At 44.5% G+C, this 13,623-nt stretch overlaps 1 protein-coding gene across 12 annotated transcripts in view; it reads left to right on the forward strand.

Annotated features, from left to right (window-relative positions):
- The window catches only part of EHMT1 (euchromatic histone lysine methyltransferase 1), a 123,982-nt gene that overhangs the window by 70,999 nt on the left and 39,360 nt on the right, over positions 1-13,623 (forward strand). For 10 of the 12 annotated variants that reach the window (XM_069771266.1, XM_069771273.1, XM_069771271.1 and 7 more), the window contains exons 3-6: positions 816-1,372; positions 4,025-4,066; positions 11,370-11,547; positions 12,957-13,093. In XM_069771266.1, the coding sequence (XP_069627367.1) occupies positions 816-1,372; positions 4,025-4,066; positions 11,370-11,547; positions 12,957-13,093 (914 nt within the window). The remainder of the gene's footprint in view (positions 1-815; positions 1,373-4,024; positions 4,067-11,369; positions 11,548-12,956; positions 13,094-13,623) is intronic. The other 2 variants (XM_069771277.1, XM_069771267.1) reach the window with 1 other exon arrangement.

Genomic DNA, 13,623 nt, shown 5'->3' on the forward strand with positions numbered 1-13,623 from the left:
GAGAAAAATTTTTTACATGGACACTCCTGTTTTATCTGTGTATGAGCTTTTAGTCAGTCTGCAAAAATCTCGCTGCATTTGAATCATGTAATTATTTTAGTCTAGAATTGCATTTAACCTGTGAATTGCATTCACCCCTGTGTTTACTCTGGCTATTGCCTCTGAAATGACGCCGTGAATCCTGCTCCTGTGCTTGCTTCGTCCCTGCAAAAGAGCCGGTCTTCACTGGACAACATTGCCAGGAGAGCTGTGATTGCCAGGGAGTTATTCCTTGTGATGTTTCATGTAGTGGCAGAGCCCTGATGTAGACATTTGGCTGCTGAGCTGTGTCTGTGCTACAAAAGCTCACCCATACAGCCCTACCAGCAAGGTTTTCTTGTGTCAGTCTAGCATTGTGAAGGGCTTTGCCAGAGATCTGAATGCAAGATTGGGTAGCGTTTTGTTTGACATGTGAGGTGTTGACATATGGTCCAATAAATGTAGTTATTGGAAAAGCTAAAGATAATATTTACCTTGAAAAGTCCATAGTTGGGAATAAATGGCCGCATCTGCAGCTGAGACGAGTAAGAATGAGTGCACTGCTTTCAAGTGAGCCACCCATCCCAATTTTCACCATCTGACGATCCAGACAAGCAGGTCAGGTAGGTGAGTGAGCAACCTAAATGGATATATATATATAGCAAGCAGTTTTCTGGAGGAGAGGTTTGCTCTTCGTTAGCCACTGTAAGTAGCTGTACCTTCTCTTTGGAGTTTTGATACTGCTTGTGACCCTTTTCTTTCTCCTCTCTTCCTCCTTATCCTCCCTCTTTCTCCAGGGTTTAATGCCATGGCTGCAGATGAAAGTGCTACAGAAAAGCAAGCGGGGGAACCAAAAATGGCAGTAGACGGTGAAACCAACGGTTCCTGTGAGCACAGTGAAGCTGGTAGCCACCCAAACCCAGCTAAAAACACTCAGGACAATACGAAAGTGAGCCAGCAGGACTCTAGTACTAAATTAAATAGGATAGCAGAAAATGGTATTTCTGAACGAGATGGTGAGACTGGGAAGCAAAACCATATGAAAGCTAATGACTTCACACAGACTTCTGTAACAGGGAGCAATGGATATATTCTAACCAAGCAGATGGCACAGGAGCAACCTCTAAGGACTACCAGCACCTTTGCTTCTCTCACCGGCCATGCTGCAAAAACCCTTCCAGGAGGAGCAAGCAAAGGGAGAACTGTGGGCTCCTTTTCTCAGATGCAAGCCACGATGCCAACCAAGCTTGGGGAGGGCAGTAAGGACATGGATGCTAAAAAAGCCACCGCTGCTAATGCTGAAGTCAAGGTCCACAGAGCACGGAAGACAATGCCTAAACCCACCCCTAGCCTGGTAATGTATATGCCCAGCAGTCAGTTCTGCTGCTGCTGCAATTGCTCTTGGCTTTCTTTGAGTGCATGAGAGGGATACCTTGCTGCATGGGAACACATGTAATTCAGAGGTGTCCCACTGAGTGGATTGATTTTTTTTTTTTTAATACATATATATATTTATTTTTATTTTTTCTCTTCCTACAGAGAGACAGAGGTGTTAAAAATAGAGTCACACGGCCATCATCAGCTGTGTTCCCCAATGTGTTTCTAAATATATAATTGATCAATTACCTTCTCCAGCAGATGTATGTGAGACACTAAATGGCCTTTCTCTCTTGGCTGTATTGCTCGTCAGCCGTGTGCTGAAATCCAGAGCTGCTTGTGAAACAAATTAGATTTCTACTAAGTTTGACCCAAAGGAAATTAAGCATAGCATGTTAACTTGAGGCTTCTCCTAAGCTTGGAAGCTGTCAAGAAACTGATATGTTAGGCAACTTGATTGCATTGCTGTATCATTATAGTAGTAAACCAGATGATGTTTTCTCTCTCTCTGTATGTTGCCTGTAGTAATGCAGCTTGTTCAGAAGTCTTCACTCCAGAATCCTTAGGGTTGGATCTACAATCACTTAATAAAACAGAGCTCTGCCTTTTTTTTAGGAGGGAAAGGGAGATGTGAAGTCATCTGGTGTGTTCATAGTGGGGTGAACAGTAATGGGCCTTTCTTTGTTATTGGCCAAGTTTGGTTCTTTTGGTTATTTTTTTTCTCCTTTTGCCAAAGGTAAGGAATAGATACTGGAATAGGCAGATCTCCACTACGAGCACTTGGTCTCCAGCCTTGTGATGCTTTCCATTTAGCTACAATGAGCTAGATCCTATCATTGTGCTATGTCTAATGATGGAGAGAGACTGGCTTTTAGATATCCTGCACCTTGGTCAAGGAAACGATTGAGACCCCTGCTTGGCAGTGTGAGTCACACCCAGAAATATATGGGAAGTTGCTGCAGCTTTATAAATGTTGGTGCAATGGATTGCTGTTAGTTACCAGCATATTATGGACCAAACAGATGCAAAGTGATCCTCAGATGTCACCCACGTGTTGCAGCACAGCAATAATATGATGCGAAGGTCTCAAAGCTGTGAATTGCTGTGGTCTGGAGCAGGGGAAGAGAGAAAAAAAAAAAAAAAGATGGGTGGCACCTAGCCAGCCACAGATGGGGAAAGGTGCCCTTGGCTGCGGCACCACCTGTGCCTCCGGAAGCAGGTGGGAGTCCAAAGAGCACATCAAGATTACAAACCTCGTGGGCACCCAGCCTCAATAGTAGGGCAGAAACCACGCCTGCCACGATTTCCCAACCATTCTCCCAAACCGCTAATTTCCCCTCTGTCTTCCCCTGATTGCATTTGAATTCTCTCGCTCTCGCACCCCTGCTGTGTTTTCTGGCTAGCAAGCGGGGGAAGCCCAGATGCAATACATGCAGCCTGATGAAAATCTCGCATAAGGCTGTCTCTTACCCAAACAAGGCTTCGCAACTGAAACTGCCTCACAGCTTTCCTCCAGCAGCCTGTTGTGCACTTAAATTAGGTCGGGCAAACCCCCAGACCCATGTGGAATTTGACAGGGAGAGATCCCTTGGGGCTGAGCAATTGAAAGAGGCAATTCCCTTCTAAAAGATGACTGTTAGGTTAGGAGGGAGTGTTTTCCTCATTCATATTTTATGATACTTCAGAAGAATATTTTTATGCAACCCCTTGGGCTTCAAGGTTTGTCTCTAGAAAGCTGTGTGCAACCTTTGTGAATGCTTGTAGTGCTCCGTTACACAAGTTGCTGTGATGGTGCTGTTGATCGTTATTTGCTCATGCAGTAACAGCGGCTTCAAAAACCAAAGCCTGCAGTTGTTGGGCCACTCCAGAAAGTACATAGCTTGTCCTCAGCACCTCTGGCCATTTTCCTTGGGCTTAAAATAGAGAGAGAAACAAAATTCACAAGAAGGATAGTGAGAAGAGGCTGTTCCCATGTTCTCGGCTCAAGCCTCTGCATCTGAATGTGAACCCAAGATTTGATCTCATTTCTGCAAGACAATAAAACATCTGTTTTGTTCAGCCTTCCTGATAATTACTACCTAATTTTCCCCCATTGTCTTTCGAATTTACATGCTATTTTCTTTTGAGTAGCAGAATCCTTGCTAGTTGTCATTTTTCTGTCCTGATTATTTCTTTGTTGAGCGGCTTATAAGAGGCTCATCAGCACAGCATTGCAGTAACTTTTCATGTACCAGCCTCCATGTTCACACCTTTTCTCCTTCAAAAACACCATGATAGCAGGTGCTGTATTCCAGGAAATAAATTGTGGAAATCACCCAGAAGATGACGTTACAGGACACAGTAGTTTTCTTTGCTAATATTTTTTAGAGCATTTTTGGTTTTTTTGGTAGACTGTTCTTGCAGACCTGTGCTGCCTGGGAGGAGGGGGGGGAAGGTATTTTGTTGCCTGCAAAGTGTAATCATTTGTTCCTCACGGCTCCTGCAGAAACCCACTGGGGCCAAAAAATTATTTTCTGTAACCCAGTAGCTGTCAGGGGACTCTGGTAGTCTTTTCCTGCACATGTGGATTGGTCTTTGAAAGGAAGAAGATAATTTTCTCACAAATTTAACCAGCTTTTTCTCTGTTTAGGATTTGCTTCCTGAATTGGGATCGAAGCTGAATCTGAAACAGGTGACAATTTTAATTGATGTTGTCGCATGTTAAGGTGGTTTTTGAACAGAGACCTCAGAAGAGTTGTTGACAGCATCGTTTCTGCTCTCCTTCTGAATAGTGCAGTAACACAAGCGTTGCACCTTTTAGAAGAATCTTTCTTTCCTTCCTAATCCATTTACAACCCTATTAAGAACTCAAAAGTTTCCAGGGCCAGGCAACAGACTGAAAGGCAAGTGTGTGTCTGTGTCCTGTGCTTGGAGAAGGCCCCTCCTGCTCAGAAACTCCAGTTTCTGAGCTTAACATCACTAAGCCGTGTCTGGAAGGGATAAAGGATGATAAAGGTAGTGAAAGCATCCCATAGTTATCTCGTGAGATAGGAGGAGCAGATGGCTGAATTGGGAATCCCAAGTTATGTTTCCATTCATTACTTGGTGACCACGAGGCTATAGTTTGAGGTGTGTGTCTCTGGTAGTATTTTTTTATGCTGTGCAGAGGACTGGGTCAGGGGAACTGAACTGTCAGAAGAAATAGCACAAAAATCTGTGAAATTAGTATCTAAGCCTGATTCACAGTGTGAGCCCAAAACATAGGGTACCAATTTAACTGGGGGAGACAAAGCCTGGGCAGGAAGGAGGAGCTTGGAGCAGGAGATGCTTTGCTTATGTATGTTGGTGTTTCTACCAATATTCATCAAACTATACCTTTAAACAGCATTGCCACTAAATATCTGATCCCAGGCCCGGTAAGCTGCTTTCTTTCTGTGTGCACACAGGTGTTGCTGTTGCTGCAAAGTATTATTTTCCGTGTCAGTGCCCAGCAGTATTGTGGCAGTGTGCTGACGTGGTCTGTGGGTTGCTCTGCAGAAGCTCCTGGCCTAAGAACATCTTGTGTTCATCTCTCGGGGCCAGGCAGGTGGCAGTTGGTGGTTTGCAAGCATCTGGGATTGCTCAGCAGGCTCAGACCCTCTAATATGCAGAAAACTCAAAACAAAGGGCAGATCCTATTGGAGATGGAGATGGGGATGGGGATATTGTCTCCCTGGCCAGGGGCGGGGGGTGGTGATGGATAAAAAGAAGAGTACATGGCACAGTGAAATAGGGATCCTCATCTGATCACAAGTGCTGCTGTCAGCTTGTCTGAACCTAGAAGGTGCACCCGTCAAGGACCCTCTCCACCCCCAGGTGTGCATGGGCGGACTGGAAATGTGAAATCCATGTGAGTGAGCTTGGCCACAGTTAAATATCCTCTATGGAAAATCTCCTTCAGGAGTGATGAGATCATAGACTACCATTGGACTTCTTAAATAGAGGAGTTACTGCAGAGGGAGGTAGAAAAGTGAGTGTGTAATGTGCTGTACTTTTCATTTCATGTTTAACTGGTTGTGCTCGCGCTGCTGGCACAGCGGCGCCAGCTGAAGGTGGCTGCCCCAGCTGCTGACCGCAGCCTGCAGAAATAGTCCCAGTCCCAGGTCCCCAGCAGACCTATTTCTGTCAGGAGGCTTGCTATTGAAACTGGTTTGAGCTACCCTGCTTCATTCTGATGGATGTGTGACACTCCCTTCCCCTGGAGCTGCTTGATCTAGGAGGGGAGAAAGACAAGGAGTGGGGTCTGTCCCGCTGACCTGGCAGAGTCCACACCTCAGAACGATGCTGGTTCAGAAACCCATTAAATGCAGGTTTGTAGCTTGGTTTAGGAACATCTACACTTAAACACAGTCTGCCTGGCAGCCTAAACCACTATGATTTTATGCAGATACGTGACTGCACACAAATCAGTGCAATTGTAATCAAGTCACACTGGAATCCCTCTTCTAAAGGGCACGTGTTAATCTGCAGATAAGAGGGCATTAATAGGTGGATCAGCCTTGCAGCTTTTCTGATCTAGATTAAGGCCAAAGCCATGCAGGTTTCTTTTTGTTGCTCCAAGGTAAGGCTTAGGCAGTGGTCAGGATCACCCGGCAGCTGTGCTGAAATTTGGTAGTGAAAAGTATAATTCTGCAGCAGTGGAGGAAAGGGAGAGTAGCACCATTACAGCTCCTACAGGCACTGTCATCTGCTTGTGATAAATTTTTTATAGCGGACTGATATTTCTTGCTTAAATATCATTCACCAGTTGTTAGAGGCAGATACCCCTGGGAGCTGCTGCTTTGTGCTGTTCAAAGGCAGCGCCTTGGTACAAATCTTGTTACCCCTTTGCATGATGGATGGAGAGAAGGGGGTTGCTCCGTGACAGCTGCTGTGTTGCCTGGTGGCAGTGGCGGTTGGTTTAGTCCTCCTGGCTAGTTGGCTTTGGTTTCAAGCTCGTACTGTGCCGGAGATGAAGGTCCTTAAAAGAAGAGAAATAAAACAGCTCGTATATCTAAGCTGGAGATGTTTTCAGGTGTTGGGAGCGAATGGCAGTCCTTCTGTGGTGCTCTTCAAAGCTGCCTGGCTCTGAGGCAGGACCTGCAGGACCTTTGCCAGTGTCCTTGCACCAACATACGGATGGAGTTCTGGTCTGATTTCTTTGGTTATTGCTAGCTTGCTTGCTTTGGTAATGGAAAGACCTCTTAATTGCTGCCTGTGGGAAGAATGCCGTGTACGGTCTGTTGAACCAACGTGGGGTTTAATTAGTAAGGTTTGTTTATTCCATATTTTTGCTTTTGGGGAAAAAAAAAAAAAAAGGGAGGATATTCTGTCTTTTGCTGTTTTTAGTAACTTCTCCCTGCTGCTGTAGGGGACTTCTGTGCCAATAATAGAAACATTGTTGCTCCCATTAAAATGGAGAAAGCACATGAGTTTAATTTTTATAAACACATAAAATACTGTGTTCTTGTCCCAGTGTAAGTAGTTTTCTTGACTATTTTTCTCACAATGGTATCGGACATAGTTGTGGTCCCATTTTTGCTGTTTCCAGACAGAAGCATCTCTTCAGTTTCTTCACTATTGCTTGCAATGCCTAACATGAAATAGTGACTTTACAACCTTTTGCATAGGATGAGCTGATACCAATGAGAAGCTGCAAGAAATGAAGACTTGAGTGACGCGGTTTCTTTCTCTATCAATTTGGTCCGTCCTTGGCTGCCAGTGGCCCACACGTGTGGTGGTTAGGACAACGTGCAAACCCAGGGAGCTCAAACTGTGTCCTGGAGTTGCCTTTGCACAGGATTCTCCTTACTGTACTTCTCAAAAACTGTAGATGAAAACTGTGCTTGACTGTTAAATATAATTGGGGAAAAAAGAAAAGACTGTGGCTGTTTTGGACAAGGATAACATGTAGCAATGGAGTTTATTTAGGGTCAGGAATAGTGCTTCTCACCTCTAATTTTGCTGTTTGCAGTGGAGCCCGTGTTAGGTGAAAACACCTCTGCTCTCTTGAATTTTTGCTGGTTTAAGTGAGGGAGGATGATGTTCATCCAATTTCTGAACATAGGAGTCTGCTCAGTTAAAAATGCAGGCAACTCAAAGTGTGCATGCCCTCGTTAGTATTCTTGGCAGATCAGTCCATGCCCAACAAATCACTGAAAGCCGTGCCTTGCTTTCCTGGCATGGTCACTTCTGGTGCAGGCTCCAGCATTGCCAGTCTGGCATTTTCTACCTTTAGCGGAGGACTCTGGATCTTCAGGAAACAAAGCAGAAACATGTTAGGATTTGTCACAGCAGACTGGATGAGTAGATGTTGACTAGCAGTCAGCTCCGTTGGGTTCGTTGAAGTGCCTGCTATTTGCAGCCCCCTTCGTGCTTTACCAGCATGTGTGTCCTCTGCTGGGAAAAGGTAAGAGAGGCCCTAAGCCGAGAAGCAAGAGTTTGCTTGGGTGGATACTGAGCTGCAAGCAGTTTTGTAGATACCTGCTTGATGCTGTGCCTTGTGCTAGGAACAAGGAGGGCAGGAGGAACCCATCCATCATAAAACTGGAAGAAGGTGGCATGTGATGGGAGCATTAATTGCTCTCAGCTGTGCCAGTGACCATATAGCCCACAGAGGTGACTTAGAGCTGGGTCCTACCAGCCCCTGGCTGGGGCATGGGGTGGCAGGGCTGGAGGTAGCTGCTCTGCCTGTTCTGCGGGAGAAACCTTCTTCTGAGGTTCTCCTTGGACAGCCTTTTCCCTAGCAGGAAACTTGCTGGAGCTGAATAGATGTGCAGCGTTCTGAGGAGTCCTCTGATGGCACTGGGGACTTGCAGGTGGATCTGTGAGCTTTGTGTTTAAATGGATCACTGTAATTTTTTGTTGCCCTTTTTTGCTTTGATAGGAGTCTGTTGTGCCCCAAATAGTCTAGCACCCACTTGCCCCACTCCCAAATGCACAGTCTGTCTTTTGCCTTTGCTTCTTTTATTTGAACCTGCTCACCTTCCTCTGCTGAGAGGAAGATGTGCCAGTTGTAATCTGGGCAGCGAAGGATGCAGAATATCTTTGCGAGGAAGGGCCCAGGTATGCTTGAACCAGGTCTTAGGCAGCGTGATGGGATTTCAAGGAAGAAATTTCCCAGCAGACCAGTGTGCTAGATTAGCAAAGCCTCTTTTCTGGGAGTGTTTAAATTTGGAGCAGATAGAGCAGAGCATAAAAGCTCAGCGTAGGAGACCAGGATGGGCTGTACCTACAGGCTCAAGTTATGGAACTGGCAGAATTCGGAGACGTTAGAATGGGAAAAGAATAAGTTTCATCCACCAAACACTCTACTTGCTGGAAGAGTAAAATTTAATAACGGCAAAGACGTAACTTTTATCTAGCTAAGAATGAAGAAAGATGGTGAGAAAACTGAGTATAAGTGCTTTCAAATCTTTGCTCATACTTTTTATTACAATTCTTAGATTTAGTATTTTTTATATATGTACACACACATGTATGAGAGATATGTAAGTTTTACTGTTGGCCTGCTCAGCTTCCCATGCCATCAGGCTTCCTGAGAGATCTGGTCACCTCTCTGTGGGCATGCTTGTTCTTTAGCATTGCTGTATATGCCTCCAAGTAATAATCCAGATCTCACAAGGCTTAATTTGATTTAAAAAACCGTTTTACTGGAATTGCCATGAAAAAGTCACATTTAACAGTTGTCATGCAGCCCTATTGAAGATTTTTAATTTATTTCCATATTGTAATTACAGGGGGAGAGAAAAACCCCAAGCTAATAACATACTACTTCTTCATTTAAAATTTGATTATGTTCTTCCAAACGGTTTGGCATGGTCTGAATGTGAATTCTTGATGTTTGAGAGTAACAGCATGTTTTGTCAGAGACCAGTTGAAAGAACCTATACTTAAAGAACAAAAAATGCAGCCCTTATGTACACTTGTTGCAGGCAGCTCTGCATCAGATCTGCCTCTCCAGAGCTCACTTTTCTAATTTTAAGTTAAAAATGGAAAGCAGTAGATGTTCCAGGGGACTTGGAAATTCTCAGAATAATCCTGTAGCCAAGAGTTACTGTTAACCTTTAGATCTATAAACTAGGGACTTTTAAGAGGTATAAATAGTATTGTTGAGACTATTATTGGCATACTGTGCCCAGCACTCCTGACGTACATTTTTTGAGGGGTAGAACAACTGGGAGCAGTCTCAGGAGTGATCCAATGTCCAGAAAATGAACCTATGGACACTTAATTTGCCCATTCTATTAAACCTATTGAAGAGAAGGTTTAAAAAAAAAAAAAGTAGTTGGTCATAGTCCATAAGTATCTACTTGGAGTGAGAGTTTCTTATGATACAGGGCTTTTTAATTTAGTCGAAAAAGCATAATACATTTAATTATTTGACAGTGAGAGCAATTAAGTATTGGAACGACATATCAAAGGATATGGTAGATTTGTCGTCTTTGAAATTGTTAATCCAAGGCTAGATGCCTTTTAAGAAAAGATGTGGCAATTCAGCCGTAAGTTATGGGCCTGATGCAGGAATCATTGGCAATTTGATGGCCTTTTTATGCAGGTCATTTTTTATTATCATTACAGCTTTTCTGTCTGTGACCGAGTCCTTGCTTTCTGCCTGCAGTGTGCACATGGCAGAGCTGTAATTAGGAGAATTGGTTGCTTCCCCATTTGTTCACAAGGTCATATTACTTGAAAGCAGTGTCTAAGAGTGCCTATCTGAACCTGGACTTTAAAGAGTGTTTTTATTGCTTGCTGCTTTTTATTCCTTTCTTTCTTTTGCCTGGATTCCTCTTTCTGTTTTGATATTTCAGCTGTTGCTTCAGAAGTCCCATAAGAAGTATTTTCCTGCAAGTGGAGCAGCACTAAAACATTGCCACCACTGAGCTTGTAATCTGCTAACTGTGCTCTTGGTTTTCTGGAGCATCTCTGCCAAACCTGCCTCCTACTTGACAGTTGAGTGGACAGATGTATGGAGAGGTGTGGATGCAGCTAGGTCATCTGTTAAATACATAAGAGGGCAAATCCGGTGTAAAATCTGAAATCAGAGCGGCAGCATTTACCCCACTCTCTGTTAATAACAGTGGTTGCCTTGCCACAAAAGGTGCAGCGCTGTGGGACATGGAGCTGTAGGAATCCTGCTTTCATGACCAAAGGTGCTGGATGAGACTTTGCATTGAGTATATGCTCAAACCAGAGCGGGTTCAAGCTGCCTTGGTGCCTGGGAACCTGGCTCCAGCAACAGCAAGTGCAGTAGCAACTACAAAATTCTCTTGCTTTTCAGTAGGAGCTTGTAGCTTGCCCTATGTTTGGCATAGCAACAGCTAGGCTGGGAGTACCTGCGCTAGCTGGTTTAAAGTAAGCTTGGACAGGTCTTTGCTGCAGCAGTGGCAGCACTGTAGATGAACCTGCAATGTCAAGCAAATACCTTCTTTGCCCATGTTTTGTTGTGTGCTAGGTGGGAGGTGGGAGAGTTTGCTAAGACTTGATTGTGCCAAATGCTCCCCGAAAGGAAGGATCCCATCCCGTTGCTGCCTGCTCTTCTGAAACATCTCTGCAAGACTCTGTTCTCGTCCATGCTTGATGGGACAGCCACACTCGAGGCGTGTTTCAGGGAATAGGTGTATTTGTTGCATTTGTTCGTCTTCTCCAGAGCCAACCAAATGCCTGTGTAAATAGTGTCTGATCCTTTTTATTATCTGCAGTTGCTTTGGATTTGCTGCTCTGCCTTTGCAAGGTAGCCTTTCACCTTCAAAGGCAGCAGCCTTCAACAAGTGAAGTAGCAGCAGGCTGGGATTGTTTTGCAGTCTTTAGGCAAAGTAATGTTATGTGCTAGAGGAGATGCTGTGTGCTTTTGCTTTGAATGTGTGGTCCTGTCTTCAAATGAAAGTGATTATGCTTGAGAGAAAGGAATTAAATTTATTTTCTGATTTATTTTTTTTTAATGCAGAGGCTCAATTTAACTGCATTTTGTTTTCCAGCATGCAAGTAAAGACCCCAAAGATGGGAGAGACAGCAGAGATCAAAAAGAATCCAAGGAGGAAGGCAACAAAAACATCCTGGAGTTTGGGAAGCCGTTGCCGTTGCCCTCTCTCCCGGGCCTTCACCAGTCACTACCTCAGAACCAGAGCTATGTGGCCACCACGAAGTCGCAGACAGGTAAAAAGAACCAAGTTAAAATCCCTAGCAGCACCCACCTCTCAAGCGTGTGTGTATGTGTGGTTGAGTGGGAGATGAGGCGGGTTAACAAGGACTGAAACCTTTGTTAGTACCTTTTTCCCACTGAATCTCCTTCAGGGTTTCCTTTCCTGCTGGCATCAGTAGGGCTGCTGCCATAGTCTTTGTTTGACAGACACCGTTTCATCTAGCCAATTCTCTGCAAGTGGCTGTCGTACCGGTGCTTGTGTCCTCTGGACTCCTTCCTGGTCACCACTGGATGTTGTACAGGGTACATTCTTGCGGTCCCCTGTTGAAATAGCCTCCCAAGTGAAGTTCACCAGTTTTCTGCGCTGCAGGGAGCACCTGCCATGCAGTCCTTCCTGCACCACCTTGTTTCACAGGGTGCAGGTCCCTCCCAGGCGGCATGGGCAGGTAGGCGTACTCCGTCAGGCACCACCACACCAAGGATCACTCTTCTGCTAAAACTTGGTATGAGAGGAGACACTTTAACCCCATCTTCTTATGTGATACTCTGAAGATGTTTCTGTCAATTCTGAGGGACTTTGTATATCACCACAACAACTGGTTACCATATACTACATCCTTGTAAATAAATTTAATTGTGTTAACAGATTTTTGGAGAGGTCTCTTCATAGATTTTTGGTGAAATTTCATCATAGTGGAGGATGAAGGAATGCTTTCAAGGAACAGGCTGTACAGCTGCAAATGGTAATACTGGTGCTGAGGCTGGCTGTTCCCTGCTGTATGCTATTCTTAAAAGAGCCTGCACTAAGCATCCTTCTAATGTGCATTCACCAAAGACAGCATCAAGCAGTGAGGTGTGATGACTGATTTGATTACAAGGCCAGGAGGGAGACTTAACAAATTAAGACCTGATCAAAGTAGTGAAAGGAATCAAACAAACTTCCATAGTAGGTGTGAAATGAGGTTAAATGGCAAATGGCTCTTTATTTAAGGTACCTTTTCCCTGTGTGTTCTTCAGTCATTGTGCGACTGCTTTCATTGTAAGTCAGTATTACTAGCCTTGCAATATCTATTTGAGCAAGTTGGATTCTTTTCAGCCTCCTTCGGCATCAGCAATACTGCCAAACACAGGCTAATTTTAAAACTTGATATTGTGTATGGTGATGTAGGGGCCAGAAGGAGCATGGAGAGGACACTTAGAATTTGGGTGGGTTTGCAACACTGGCAAAAAGCTCTTTGTGTGTTTGCACGTGTGTGTGTGTGTGTCATCTTTTGGTTGACTTGCAAATAAATTACTTGGAGTGGGAAGCCTTCTCAGATCGTGCCCTCAAGTATGATTTTCCCCCAGTACAGCCTCTATTCTCTATCCCTTCTTCTTTTCATTCCTGAGCAAACTTTGGGTTTCTTTTGCTTCTTTTTTCCAGCTGCTGCAGTATCTCGGAAGAAAAAACGGAGAATGGGAACCTATAGCCTGGTTCCCAAGAAAAAGACCAAAGTGTTAAAACAGAGAACAATGATTGAGATGTTTAAGAGCATAACTCATTCCTCTGCGGGTGCCAAGGTAAGGGGAGCGCTGAGCCCACTGGACATGCTTACTGTCACCATACACGTCCCTTGTTCTGGCACACCAACCGCATGTATAGGTGCAGGAATGTGCTGGCTTTTTGTGGTCAGCATCTTCTGTTCTGAGTCTATGTCTTCTCTCTGGCAACAGCATCCTGCCCGTAGCAGCCTTGCTGCCTTGAAAATGGCTTTTTGAGAGTGGCTGTTCAGATACCAGCTCTTAAACAAATGTTTTCCAGTGAATGTTCCCCTTCTGTCCCATGAGTCCTGTGGAACTGGAGAGATTTCAAGCATAGCTTGTGTGGTAACCTTTTTGTTCCGGTGTCCTCAAGGTGACTGTCTAGTGTTGCTGCTTGAGGCTGTACAGCAAAACAACTGGTTACTTAAAAAGATTTAGACAGGGATTCACTCCTGATCAAATTCTGCTTTTGCTGCAACCCATGACCTGAAGTTTTGGTCTTTGAATTCAAGGAGAACAGTGCTAGGTTTTCATAGAGTGGAGTGAAAATCCCTCTGTGTTTTAACTTT

This window comes from Haliaeetus albicilla, chromosome 26 (assembly GCF_947461875.1).
Source record: "Haliaeetus albicilla chromosome 26, bHalAlb1.1, whole genome shotgun sequence".
Classification (NCBI taxonomy): domain Eukaryota; kingdom Metazoa; phylum Chordata; class Aves; order Accipitriformes; family Accipitridae; genus Haliaeetus; species Haliaeetus albicilla.